The sequence below is a fragment of the Lontra canadensis genome, unplaced genomic scaffold (genome assembly GCF_010015895.1).
Source record: "Lontra canadensis isolate GAN:19392208 unplaced genomic scaffold, GSC_riverotter_1.0 scaffold41, whole genome shotgun sequence".
Classification (NCBI taxonomy): Eukaryota; Metazoa; Chordata; class Mammalia; order Carnivora; family Mustelidae; genus Lontra; species Lontra canadensis.
Window position 1 is genome coordinate 3673457 of NW_022631035.1, and position 14636 is coordinate 3688092.

Below are 14636 nucleotides of genomic sequence, written 5' to 3' on the forward strand. Positions count from 1 at the left end.
CAGGCTTTCGCTGGCGCTACTTTAAAAGACTTGAGACCAGAGGTACGTATGGCCGAAGCGAGCTTCGCTCTGCGGAACGTGGCCGGTGCCGCTCCCTCAGCAGGAAGCCGGGGACTCACCGAGAGGGTAAGGAGCGAAGGTGCTGGGTGAAGCCTGCGGCTCTTTGGTCTGCAGGTCGGGCAGGCCGGGGGCCTGGGAGTGCGGGGGGAAGCTGTCCACGGCCGATTTGCCTGCAGAGGGGTGCAGGGGCAGGTGCGGCGGCGGCGGCTTCACGAGCAGGGCCTGGGCCAGCTGGCGCTGGTGCTGCTGGATCTGCTGCTGCAGGTTCGTGATTGTGCGCGCGACCTGGCGGCAGACGCGCAAGTCGGAAAAGGCACGAAAGCGGCCCCCGGTCTCTGCCGGCTGGACCCGCCTGCTCCCAGACTAAGATGCCCCCGAGATGGCTAAAAGGGAGGCTCAGCGAGAGGAAAGTCAACAGTGAACAGGCTGCCATTTAGCATCACGAGCTCAGGGACGGTGGGCGCTGGGGAGGGAAGCCACACGCCCCGCGATACCTACTTGCTGCTCCTGTTGTCTCATGGGTCCGGAAACATTACGCTGAGCCTGTAGCATCTGCTGCTGGATTTGTAAACGTTGGTACGCCTGTTGACAGAAAACAGTTCAAATACTGTAGGAGGCCATCAACAGACGGTTCAACTTTTGTGTATTAAAAAGAGAGAAAGAGAGAAAACAGCCATGATTCTTGGTCCCCTTACTATACTGTGGTTTAAGTATTCCATGAGGGAGAAGCCTTTTTAAAAGGAGAAATGTCTTTCCCAAAGCCTTCTAGATTTTCAAAAAGTAGTTCAGTCAGTACTCCCGCTTAGTGTAGGTAATGAAATTTCTTAGCAAATATTTTTCTTTCTTTTTTTTTAAAAAAGTGATTTATTTTGAGAGACACAGCAAGAGAGGGAGCACAAGCAGGGGGAGTGGCAGAGGGAGAAGCAGGCTTCCCGCCAAGCAGGGAGCCCGATGTCTGCTTGATCCCAGGACGCTGGGATCATGACGTAAGCTGAAGGCAGGCACTTAATGACTGAGCCACCCAGGCGCCCCAGCGAATATTTTTCAGTTAATGAAGAGATCAAAATTCTCCTGCTCAAACCTTGTAAGCTAAAAGTAAAAAGAAATGATGGGACAATGAAAAACTATTGATTCTTGCAGTGACCTGGATGAAAGTTGTCCAGAATAGCTCAGAGGCTGTTAGAAAGAGCAGTGACTCGCCACCCCAGACAATCAGAACAACATGCTCGCGGCTCAAGTGCTGGGGGCCACGTGATGCTCCCCCACAGGCGGCCTGAAACCTGGCCTGCGCACCCCCATCACAGGCCCCGGCTCCGCCTGCCAAACGGGTTCAAGGGGGCATGAGCACCTCCCACACAGCCATGCATAAGTTCCATCATCTGATCGCTTCGAAATGCTGGCTGCCTATCATACCCTGTTTTCTCAGGACATGGATTTTTTTTTTTTTTTTTAAAGATTTATTTATTTGACAGACAGAGATCACAAGCACACAGAAAGACAGGGAGAGCAGAGAACCTGATGTGGGGCTCGATCCCAGGACCCTGAGACCATGACCTGAGCTGAAGGCAGCTTAAACCACTGAGCCACCCAGGCGCCCCGTGACATGGATTTTTTAGGACATGTTTAGCAAGCGGATTTATTAAAACAGGATCCACATAAAGGTAGAGACTGTACTATTAGAAATGCCTCGTTAATCTGTAAGTTATAGAGGAATAAAATACTCTACTTAAGTGAATCCTTAAAGGCCCTAAAACTCAACCTCACTATGCACCACAATTTCATTTTACCAATTATTTTGAAAATAAAATTAAAAACAGTAAGCCCTGTTTGTAAAACAGAACATATTTAACATAATTCAAGATTTCCTTGCCTTTTCTGCTGTCTTTCCACGCCGCCAACGTGGCGCACATGAATGTCCCGGCTGCTGCTGTCAAGAGCACCAACAAGGCCGAAACGAGAGGCACAGGCCGGGCTCCAATGTCACTGTCAGGTTTCTAGTAGTGAGCAGGGCTTGGGGCTCTACTTACTGGAAAACCAGCCCTTCGGACTGGTTAGACAGAGCCTAACAGCCAGTGCGGTTATAGGGCTGACAGGGTCTGGGGCTCTCCTGTAAGGAAAGCTTTCGCATCAATGTTTTAGTCTATCAGAGGCCTTTTTTCCTTCCTTAATGATTCCTGGTCCTTTTCTTTTTTCTTTTTTTTCCTTATTTTTAAAAGATTTTTATTTATTTATTTGAGAGAGAGAGAGCGAGAGAGAGCCTGAGAGGGGAGAAGGTCAGAGGGAGAAGCAGACTCCCCGTGGAGCTGGGAGCCCGATGCGGGACTCGATCCCAGGAGTCTGGGATCATGACCCGGGCCAAAGGGAGATGCTTAACCCACTGAGCCACTCAGGTGCCCCAATTCCTAGTCCTTTTCAAGGAAATGAAGCTGTTGAACCAGACTTTGAAAGCAAGCAGGTGTCAGCATATTACAGAAAGGTCCTTCAGTGTATATGAATCCAGGACGCATCTAGAGATGGTACAGTGATATGGCATTTTATGTTAAGAGCAGTAAGATTCTTGGGGCGCCTGGGTGGCTCCGTGGGTTAAGCCTCTGCCTTCGGCTCGGGTCATGGTCCCAGGGTCCTGGGATCGACCCCACATCGGGCTCTCTGCTCAGCGGGGAGCCTGCTTCCTCCTCTCTCTCTGCCTGCCTCGCTGCCTACTTGTGATCTCTCTCTCTCTGTCAAATAAAATCTTAAAAAAAAAAAAAGCAGTAAGATTCTTGAAAATTAAAAATTTAAGTTAAATTGTAAAACTTTCAAAAAATTGTAAAACTTTCAAGAACTATTAGGCTACATCAGCCTTCCCCACAGGGACTGTGAGAATCAAGCCCTAACCTCTAAGGCATCTACTGTATGTAATGAAGTAATTTCTCTTTCATGATTCCAGAACAGTCTCTGTGTGTCCCCTACCTTAAAGAATTTAGAAAACTGTCCCTCAAATGAGTTTCTGTGTTCTGGGGTCCTGATGGGAAGCTGTGGATCGGAAAGGCTAGCCGAGACCCTGAGTGAAGGACACGCCTCCTGGTGAGGTCTGGGACACTCTGTGAAGGGGCCAGAGAATTCACAAAGCTGAGGGAAAACACCCTTGAGTACAAAACTGCCTAATTTTTTTATTTTTATTTATTTATTTTTTTAAAGGTTTTATTTATTTATTTGACAGACAGAGATCACAAGTAGGCAGAGAGGCAGGCAGAGAAAGAGGAGGAAGCAGGCTCCCTGCTGAGCAGAGAGCCCGATGTGGGGCTCGATCCCAGGACCCTGGGATCATGACGTGAGCTAAAGGCAGAGGCTTCAACCCACTGAGCCACCCAGGCGCCCCTGCCTAATTTTTTTAAAAGCCTAAAAAAATTTATGAAAGTCTCAGTGACATTGCCCGCCAGGAAGAGCGCAAGGCGTGAAGTACTTTCCTCAGTCGGCAGCTAGGCCGCTGCCAGCCACATGAATGGCAGCGCGCACTCCTTCGAGGTTCCACAAGCTAAAGCGTCCACTTACCAGCTGCAGCTGATAGAGCTGGTTCAACATCGTCATATGCTGAGGATTGATTGGCGAGGTCAATAGTGCAGGGTTGAGACCAATGTTTTTTGCTGCAAACTGCAAAAGCTGTGCTTGAACCTGTCGGACACAACAAAAAGCATCAGCCACCGCGTCCCTGTCGAAACAGCCACCCGTCCAGGCCGTTTTCAAGATGCGGAACTGAGGAATTACCGACAGTTAAGCTTGTCTTCAGAATGAACTTCGAAACCCATTAAAATACTCACGGGCTTTTTACCACTAGTAGTTAATGTGCTTCTGTGGAAAATAAGGACGGATGGAGAGAAAGAGCTTCCCCACTCCAAATATTTCGGTCATGACGTAAGGTACTAGGGCTCTGGGTGACTCCTATCGAAAACTGAGCTCACATTCTGTCACCATGAAATAACTGGCCTAATTTCAGGAAAGAGTGAATGTGGGGCCTCGGGGAAGGGGTCTAGGCCCCTCTGCCAGCCCTGCCCTGGCCCATCAAGCCGCGTGCGCATTCAGGGGGGCCCCTTCAACTGGCAGTCACTGCACTGGAACAGTCTGGGCACGGTTCGGAGACTCCAGTGCTTTCCACCACATGCCATGTGTGTTTATCACAACTGGATGCAAGATGATTTTAGGTAGAACGTGGATGGGCATCTTTTACTTTAATAGTTGTCTAATATGTTACCACAAAAATGTGACTTTTCTACTTCTGAGAGATATGTAAAGTTTGAAGAATAGATTTATTTAAGCAGACAAGTCATTTAAAGAAAGCACGCTGTGTCATAGCACAGGTAACATGGGGGGCACGAGGGTGACACGTGCTCTGTGAGTGTGGGAAGCCCGCTGCCCATCACCCAGGCCCAGCTCTCCTTCTGCCCCTCGGGCTGGGCTGGCTGTGTTCCCAGGCTTGGGCAGTGGGACACAAGTGGAAGTGTTCTGTGCAGTGCCCAGCGATCGGGGAGGGCTGAGGTAGGGGTGCCCCACAGCCCTGGATGGCTGCCCCCTGCACGGCCACCCAGGGAAGCAAACCCTATCTTGTGGAAGCCTCTGTACTCTGGGGCCTGTGGTACGGCAGCTCACCCTTCATCCTGACGAATGAACTGGACAATTACTTCACCTACATCTCAGCTGCCTCAGCTCAGCGCACAAATCTGGGGTCAACCAGCTGTGGAGGGTTAACTACTTCCAGCTAATTCTATAACTTACCATTAGTCTCTATTACTGAGTTTTTATAAGGGGTGAGGACTGAAACACTATAAGGAAAAACTCAGTCCAAAGTGTAAAATTAGGGAATGTTCTAAAAGTAAACAATATTAACATGAAAAAAATCCATATGCTTTAAGAGCTATGCCAAACAAGATATCCTTCTCCTTTTCTGTTTGACTTTTTTTTTTTTTTTTTTTTTTAAAGAACCTCTATGGGCAAAAATAGTCTAATACTAAGTAACGAACTTAACTAAGCAGCCAAATTAATATAATAAGTTTATTAATTTATAATATGACCTATGATCACATGCAGGTGGTCCCTGAAGCATTCTTCAGGCCCCGAGGGCTCCTACGTGCTCCTACCCGCTCCCTTCTGGGCTAAGCAATACTTCGGCGTGTCACGTTCCTCTCCCAGCTAGGACAATTCATCGGGTTCACCTGAATAATTCTAAGACCTGGACAAAAACTGCACCACGGCAGCGTGGGAGGCGTATCCTTTCCCCCAGGGACCCTGCTCGCTATGGGCGGTGGACACTGAGCCGCTCCAAGGGGCCGTCCTGCAGATGCCCCCTGCGGCCGGGCTGAGATGACCGTGCTTGGGGTGGGTGAGCTCGCCCTCGAGTTACGAGTGATGTGGCCACGGCACCGACGCCACCCGCCATCGGGGCACCTGCATCGGCACGTGCGGCTACGGGGCCCACCTGAGGGGATAGAAACGGAGGCACTTGAGCACGGAGGCTGGGCTGGGAGGAGCTCAGAGGCTGCACGGGGGGCTGCGGCGGCTGTTGCATGGTCCTGGCTTGTGCTGCTCCACTACTGCCGAACATGCCCAGATTGCCACTCGGGATCTGCGGGGACATGGGAGGGGCCGGGTCGGTCGGGGGCGGGTGCGACGGGACCCCCGCAGGGGGCTTTGCTGGCCTGCACGGGACAGCAAGACCGTCCCTACTTCCTTCCACTGTCGACTCGCACCGAAGCGCACTCACGGTGCCCGCTGCCACGCAGAGCGGCTGCGCACGAAGGCGGACTGCGTGGGTCAATCACAGAAGCCACGCAACGGAGTCAGTCCAAGGGGGGCCCCGGACAAGGCCATCACATCCAAAGAAAGCATCACCCCAAGGCGCGCCAAACAAGAGCAACGTGTCGCTACTGGCTTCACAGCTCTTGCCGCAGGACACCGTGGTGGGGTGCCGAGCGGTAAGGGGTGGGGACTACTAACCTGGAGACAGCAACATTTGAACAGGAAAGAGCAATACAACTTCCACCGAAGCAGAAGCTGAACAAATAGGTAGATCCAGGTCGCTACCTTCGTGTTAAATGTAACCAATCCGTTTTCGGGGCCCGTTGTGCTCTGCGGGCTAAGAGCCCTGCGGGACGCTGAGTAGAAAAGCCTCCAGGTGGGCTCGCTCCCCGCACCCCGCTGGCCTGCTCGCCGTCCGATGGCAGGAGCCCCGTTAAGCAGGCGCGGCACTGAACTACCACTGGCACTAGCACCGGGAGGCCGCCGGCTGGGGCGCAGCTGCTACCCTGGGACGACAGGCGCACACGCATACTGTCGGGCCAACCCGATCATCACAGTGGCGCCTTGGAGAGATGTTTCAGAGATGGGTGCGTGCCAGCCTCACGTGCAAGGAAATCCACGGAAAGGACGTCCCCCAGACGGGAAAGGCACCATCGGCCTGCAGGTCCCGTCCTCTGGGGGACTGGGAGACACAAGGGCCACGGAGCAGCAGCCAATACGCACTTACAGTCCTCCCTTCTGTGATGCCTGACAGGGACTCTCACCTCCCCTGAGTGTCAGGGAAGGGAAAATGTCAGTGTGGCTCTCTGGAAACCACTGAGATGTCACCTTTATTTCAGGGAGCAGGGCGAGCATTTGCTGTTTTCTCAAAGACCAGTGTATGCAAGGTTTGGACGGCCAGGAGAAGGATGGCATCACCCGGACCCACTTCCTCTAACACGGTTCAATTTCAAGAACCGGATTCAACTCTCAGTACCTGGACAGCACACTTCTAGTATTTCAGCTACCTTGACATATTCGACTGTATTTTAAAGTACAGGCATTAGTTAAAAATCAAAGTGCACGTCCCAAACACATCTGTTAGAGGCAGGTGAAACTGAGATCGCGCCAGCTCTCTGCCCAAGCCTTACCTGTCTAGAAGAATTCAAGTTTTGCATGCCCAGCCCTGAGGCAATCCCACCCAGGGCCTGATTAGGGAGTGCACTGTTTGAAAGGGGGAGCTTCAGGCTTGGTGAAGGCAAAAACGGTGAAGTCGTGGGCTCTTCCACTAGGCCGCCGTCCTGATTGGAGAAAGAAAGGGTGAGCTGTGTGTGGCGTCCATCCGCAGACAGAGCACAAAGCAGTTTCCCAAGAACATATAAAGGGGTATGGATGGAAGAAGAATTAAAAGATCAAAAAAGAGTGGATAACAAGAGAATGGAGAACATGGGCCAAAGGAAGAGGGGAAAAGAAAAAGAGAAACAGGATTAAGATGCTGCTCTCGTTCTAACAATCACTTCATAAACACATACATTAACTTACAACGTGCTCTGACCCCGCCAACGCTGCCCAGGGACAGGGCTCAGGAGAAGCCCGGAAACATTAGCGAAAGTCTTATTTGGGCAACACTTCACAACCATTTTCAAATAAACAGGCTCCTTCCTTTCAGTACCAAGACTCTAAGGGTGCACTGGGTTACATTCTGCTGACGTCCAGCTGTTTTTGACTTACCAACAGCAATTTCACATGGTTTAATCCAGTAATAGGGTAAGTCATAGAGCAGACGGATCTTACTAACTCTCCTGTACATTATTAAGGTCACATTATATGTCAGGCCCTTTGCAAATTTATCTTCTCTGACTTCACAACCAGTGTGCAGTCGTCTACATTTTTCTTCTTTTTCTTTTTGGTATTATTCTACATTTTAAAAATAAGTAAGTAAGTCAGGGTCCTGTACTTCCCAAGTAAAAATACAGGATACCAAATTAAACTGGAATTTCACTAAGCATCTTGGACATGAATGGACCCACAGCAGGGGGGCAGGGTATGACCTGACCTTCCCTCCAGGCCTTCCCTAGCCACAGCTTTCTGCTGCGAAGTGTAGCAAGGGACCCCGTTTCTCTGTGAGCAGAGACGAAGGGCTAGAGCTCTCTCCTGTGAGCTTTTCTTTTTTGTTGTGAGCCTTTCTTCCAACTTTGTTGCTAAACCTGCCGTTTCTTGCTTCAGTTTTATTTTCAAGGTTCAACATTTTGACTGAATTTCACGGGATCCTATTCTCACCTTCCTTTTGAAGGCACACCCATCTGGAGCAGGGACATCACTACATTGTGACAATCCTGAAAGGACCAAACTGGTGTTCAGACATGTGAGCCCCCCCAGTGGCTTCAAACAGACATCTGCACGCGCTCTGCAGCAGCCGAGCTGGGCGGGCCAGACAAAGATGCCTGCGCCCAACCACCTCCAGTTTCTTTTCCTCAGATTAAACATGTCACACATTATTTCCAATGTCTTATAAAATAAGACAGTAAAATAGAAATTTGATGACCCTTGTTATTGGACAAATGGAAGCAGATAACCTAGCCAAGTTCACTCACTAAAATGAAAATGTTTTCAGTTTCTGTATTTTTTACCCCTAGTCACATTGTGTGAAGTACGACACTATTTCTTCTGAGCTAAACATTCATACACATTTTTAAAAAGCGAGCGGCCACTTAAATATTATAGTCAGCCAAATACCCAATCCAGCTTGCATTAAGGACACAGTTAAAATGAAAAATACCTCTTGTTAAAAACGAACAAACAAAGCACCCCCTAAATCCATACCTTGTCGAGAAAGGTGGGGCGGTCCCCAGAAGAGTCTTTGGAGACTGGTGGGCGGCAGCCAAGGGCTTTGGTGACCACTCCATTGTAGTCGGTCACTCCCAGTCCACGCTTGTCCACGTCCACCTTCTTTTCCAGCAGGGCGCCTGGAGCAAACAGAAGCAACACTTACACCTAAATGCCCCAGGAGTGTCAGTCAGGAGTGCCGAGCACAAGATGGGCACCAGTTTGAGTCTCTCAACCCCATGGAAAACAGGGAGGCTATGGTTTTGCTCCTGTGACCCCCACGGTCTATGACGGGGCCCGGCTCTTGCCCCTGCTCCTGCCCTGCCCACTCCAATCACACCTGCCACTCCGCCCCACAGGCGCCTGACCTCCCTCCCCACAGGGATGTACCCCCTTCTTCACACAGCCTTCCCCGTTGTGTTCCTGCCCTGATCTTCCTGTTTAAAATAGTGCTGCTGCCCTCACGGCCTGTGGTTTCCATTTCCTGCACCCCCATGGGCTGCAAGGGCTCTTCCAGATACTGGGGACACGATACCATGCAAACAGGCAAGGTTTTTGTCCTCAGGGGCTCTCAGGCTAGTGACTGGTTTGGCATGGCTATCTTTGACTTTGTGCTATTTTAAACTTCTAACAAGTTACAATAATTTCTTCCAGCTCACACGGATTGTCATTTCTGTCCTAGCAGCTTGTACCACACATTTCCGCACCCGCACGCTGATTACAAAGTTGGTTCTCATCATTCATGGATTCTGTGCTCATAAATGCACAGGCTGGCCAAATTTATCTGTAGCCCCCAGAACAGTAATCGTGTACTTTTGTGGACACGCGCAGGGTGGTGAATTATGTTGGTTGCCCGATGTACACATTCCTAACTCAGGCCAAACGAGATGCTGGCTTCTTACTGAGCTCTCCTACAGCGACAAGCATCCTTCTGTGGTCTATTCAGTGCCACGTTTCTGTGCTTCTTGTTGGTGACTTCCATGTTTAAAATGGACCCCAAGTGTAGTGCTAATGTGCTCTCTTGTGTTCCTGAGTGCAGGAAGGCAGTGTTGTGCCTGACGGAGAAAACATAGGTTAGGTACGTGTTGTTCAGGCATGAGTGGCATGCTGCTGTTCAAGTACGGTGGGAGCAAGTCCACGATACGGTGCCTCTGGCTAAAGGAAGAGAAGAGTCACCCATCTGTACGTGAGGGTGCTCAGTAGTATCTAAGTGTGTAATGAAGCTATGGAAAGGATGGGAAGAGTGCCTAACTTTTTGGATGACAAGATGCTGATTTTTTAGGTTGGCTCCACACCCAGCATGGAGGCCAGCATGGGGCTTGACTCATGACTCTGAGATCAAGACCTGAGCTGAGATGAAGAATTAGATGCTTAACAGACTGAGCCACCCACGTGCCCCAAGATAGTGTAATTTTAAGAAAGTGTGGCAGATGGCGTTAGCTTGAGAGTAGATGGCCACAGATTCACAGTCACATGACCCAGGGTCAGGAAAATGCTAAATCTTTCTTAGCTAGTGTTTTACTGTAAAGAAAGAAATATGGCATACTGTTACCTGTGAGAAACTTATATTAAGTAAAGCGTCTTTAGATGGAAACACACATAAAGCGAGGTTAGGTACTGATCGGTCAACAAAAATGCTGTGGCCAGAGGCTTGCAGGAACCCGACCCTGTATTTCCTGGGGAACCAGCCGCATTTTACATGTGACTATTTAACATCATTATTATTTTATTTACTTTTAACTGAATAAATCTGATACACACCACTGTGGAAATTTCAGGTATATATGTAACTTTGATACATTGATATATCGTAATCTGATGGCCGTGGAGCCGTATTTAGCAGGTTATGTAATTACACGACAACATGACTACATTCTGCCCACTGTGCGCGGGATCTCCGCGGCCTACCTCCGCTTGTTACACGGCTCATCCCCCCAGCCCCACTACCCGGTAACCACCATTCGCTGTCTGTGCTCTACAGGTTGAACTTGGAAAGACGCCACGTGTTAAGTGAGATCATGAAATATTTTTGTCTGACTTTGCTCACTCAGCATCAAGTGCTTAAGGTCTGCCCTTGTTGGTGCAGATGGCAGGAAACCCTCTTTTCTCACAGCTGAATATATTCCACCATGTCCATGAACCATATTTTTTTCGCCCATTCATCTGCTGATGGGCATTTGGGCTGTTTCCACACCTTGGCTATTGTGAGTAATGCTGCAACGAACACGGAAGTATAGATATCCTGTCCAGATCCTGTTTTCAGGGGCGCCTGGGTGGCTCATTCGTTAAGCATCTTGCCTTTGGCTCAGGTCATGATCCGAGGATCCTGGGGTTGAGCCCCCAGGCTCCCTGCTTAGTGGGAAGCCTGCTCCTTCCTCTCCCACCGCCCACTCCTGCCTGTGTTCCCTAAGTCTCTGTGGAAAAAAAAAAAAAAAATCTTAAAAAAAAAAAGATACTGGGGTGCCTGGGTGGCTCAGTAGGTTAAGCCTCCGCCTTCGACTCAGGTCATGATCACAGGGTCCTGGGATGGAGCCCTGCATCGGGCTCTCTGCTCAGCAGGGAGCCTGCTCCCCACTTCTCTCTGCCTACCTGTGATCTCTGTCAAATAAATAAATAAAATCTTAAAAAATAAATAAATAAATAAGATCCCGTTTTCACCCTTCGCATATATACCCAGAACTGGAATTGCTGGGTTGTACGGTGAGTCTACTTTTCATCTTTTGAGGAACCTCTATATGGTTTTCCATACCAGTCGGACAAATCTACAGTCCTGACAGTACACAGGGTTCCCTTTACACCACATCCTCACCAGCATCCGTCCTTGTCGTCCTGATGAAAGCCATTCCGACAGGGGTGAGGTGAGATCTTACTGTGGTTCTGATCTGCACTGACCCGATGTGAGGGATGCTTAGCACCTCTTCCTGTCAGTTGGCCATTTGATCTCCTCTTTGCAGAAATGTCTGTTTAGTTATTCTACCCATTTTGAAAACCATACGTTTTTGGTTTCAGTTGACTGAGTTCTTTATATATTTTGGATATTAACTCCTTATCCAATATATGGCTTGAAAATTTTTCTCCCATTCTTTAGGCTTGTTTCTTTTGCTGTGCGGGAACTTTTGAGTCTGATGTAGCCACAGTTGTTTGTGCTTTTGATGTCATGCCCCCCCCTCCCAAATCATTGTTAAGACCAATATTGACAGGGCTCTTCTTTAAGTTCTTTTTCTAGGAGTTTTATGGTATCAGATCTTCTGTTTAAACCTCTGATCCATTACGAGCTAATTTTTGTGCTGTGAAACAGGGGTCCAGTTTCATTGTTCTGCACGTTTCTCCATTGTTCCCAGAACCGTGTGTCAGATACACCATCCTTTCCCCACTGAGTATTCTTGGCTCCTTTGCCGAGTGTTCTGTTGACTGTAGCTGCTGGGGTTCAAATCTGGGCTCTGTTCTGACCCACTGGTTGACGAGTCTAATTATTATTATTATTATTATTTTTTTAAGGTATGCTCTAGGCCCAACATGGGCCTCGAACTCATGACCCTGAGATCAAGTCACATACTCAACTGACTGAGCCAGCTGGGGGCCCAGATGTGTCTATTTTTGTTCTAGTAGCACACTGTTTCGATTATTATGGCTCTGTAGTACAGCCTGAAATCCAGAAGTGTGACACTGCCAACTGTTCTTTCACAGGATTATTTTGTGATTCCACACACATTTTAGGAATTGTTTCTTCTACTTCTGTGAATTGCTTTGGTTTTTTGATGGGGATTGCAATTAACCTACAGATGGCCTTGGGTAACATAACCATCTTTACACTATTAGTTTTTTGATCCACGAACATGAGATGCCCTTCCACTTGCTTGTGTCTTCTCCAATTTCTTTCAGCAAAGTCCTACTGTGTTCACTGTGCAGATCTCTTACTTCCTTGGTTAAATTTATTTCTAAGTATTTTATTGTTTTTAATGCTATTATGAATGCTATTATGAATTGGTTTTATTTCTTTTCCAATGCTTCATCATTACTGTAAAGGAATGCAACTGATTTCTGGATGCTGATTTTTGTATCCTGCCAGTTTACTAAAATTGTTAACTCTACGTTTTTTGACTGATTTTTTGGAATTTTCTATATATAGGATCATATCATCAGCAAATAATGAGAACTTGACTTTCCTTTCCAACACGGATGCCTTTTTTCTTTTTCTTTGTCCTGCCTGATTGCCCTGGCTAGGACTTCTGGTACTATACTGAATAGGAGTGGAGAGAATGGGCATCCTTGCCTTGCTCCTGATCTTAGGGGAAACGCTTTCAATTCCTCTAATGTTAGCTGTGGGTTTCTTGTGTATGACCTTTATTATGTTGAGATACGTACCTTCTATACCCAGTCTGCTAAGGGTTTTTTTTTTTAAATCATGAAAGGATGCTGTTATTTTGTCAAAGATTTCTTCTCTATTGAGATGATCACGGTATTTTTCTTTCATCTTATTGACAAGATGTGTTACACTTATTGATTTGTGTATGTTGAAGTCACCTTGCACCCCTGGTAGAAATCCCACTTGGTCATGGAATATAATCCTACTCACGTGTCGTTGAATTTAGTTTGCGAATACTTTGCGGAAAGTTTCTGCATCTACTGATCAGGTCAGTAGTTTTCCCGTGGTATCCTCAGCTGGTTTTGGCATCAGCTGGTTTTGGCATTTTGCTGGCCTTGTAGAATGAGTCTGGAAGTGTCCCCTTCTTAGTATTTTGGAAGAGTCTGAGAAGGACTAGTGTTAATTCTTCTTTAGTATTTGGTAGAATTTCTGCCAGTGAGTCTTCAGGTCCTGGAGTTCTCTGTGTTTTGATTTATTGACTCAATCTCACTCTCTTTTTTAAAAGACTTTATTTGGGGCGCCTGGGTGGCTCAGTGGGTTAAAGCCTCTGCCTTCGGCTCAGGTCATGATCCCAGGGTCCTGGGATCGAGCCCTGCATCAGGCTCTCTGCTCAGCAGGGAGCCTGCTTCCCCTTCTCTCTCTACCTTCCTCTCTGCCTACTTGTGATCTTTCTCTCTGTCAAATAAATAAAATCTTAAAAAAAAAATAAAAAAATAAAAGACTTTATTTACTTATTTAAGAGAGACAGCGCAGAAGCAGGGGGGCGGCAGAGGGAGAAGCAGACTCCACGCTGAGCAGGGAGCCCAACGCAGGGCTTAATCCCAGGACCCTGGGCTCACAGCCTAACTGACAGCCACTCAGGCCCCGCAAAACTAGGTTGGTTTTATGGTCTATTAGGATCTCTCCTGGAAGGACACTGAGTTCGAGTCCCACCTTTGGTGTAGAGATTACTTGAAAATAAAACCTTAGAAAAAGGGGGGTATCTATCCTGAAGGGAGTTCCACGTATGCTTAGAAAATGTGTGTGTTCTGCTGGGGTTGGATGGGATGATCTGTGTGTGGCTTTTAAGTCCATCTGCTTTAAAGTGTGGTTCATTTCAATTTTTCCTTGTTGATTTTCAGTCTGATGGTCTTGTGACCGTTGACAGCTGACAGCAGGCAGCTGGCATCCCTCCAGTACTGTACTGGCTACTTCTTCCTTAAGATCGGTTCTTCATTACTCACTGCACTTCGGCGGTCAGCTGCGGAGAATGGATGTATTTTTACAACCATTACATCGTCTTGATGTATTGACCCCTTTTGTCATATAATCACCTTCTCTGACTCTGACCCATTTTGGCTTTAAGTCTATTTTGTCTGGTATCAAGTCCAGCTGTGCTTGCCTTCTTTTTGTTTGTTTGCCTGGAATATCATTTCCCTTTCCACGTGAGCCTGTGTGTGTCTCAGAGCTACAGGAGTCGGACAGGCAGCACAGAGTCAGGACTTGTGGCTTTACTCCACCCCATTGCCCATCGCTCTGTGCCTTCTGACTGGTGAGTTAGCGCACCGCCATTAAGAGAGATCACCGCCAGGGCGCCTGGGTGGTGGGGCCGGGGATGCGGACGACTCTTGCTTTTGCTCAGGTTGTCGTCTCA

The 14636-nt window shown here is 48.2% G+C and overlaps 1 protein-coding gene across 7 annotated transcripts in view; it reads right to left on the bottom strand.

Annotated features, from left to right (window-relative positions):
* The window catches only part of TNRC6C (trinucleotide repeat containing adaptor 6C), a 95797-nt gene that overhangs the window by 18626 nt on the left and 62535 nt on the right, over positions 1-14636 (bottom strand). For 4 of the 7 annotated variants that reach the window (XM_032870498.1, XM_032870500.1, XM_032870504.1 and 1 more), the window contains 6 exons: positions 8635-8777; positions 6963-7136; positions 5513-5659; positions 3595-3714; positions 559-642; positions 120-345 (listed from right to left, as the gene is read on the bottom strand). In XM_032870498.1, coding sequence (XP_032726389.1) covers positions 120-345; positions 559-642; positions 3595-3714; positions 5513-5659; positions 6963-7136; positions 8635-8777 — 894 coding nt within the window. The remainder of the gene's footprint in view (positions 1-119; positions 346-558; positions 643-3594; positions 3715-5512; positions 5660-6962; positions 7137-8634; positions 8778-14636) is intronic. The other 3 variants (XM_032870501.1, XM_032870499.1, XM_032870502.1) reach the window with 2 other exon arrangements.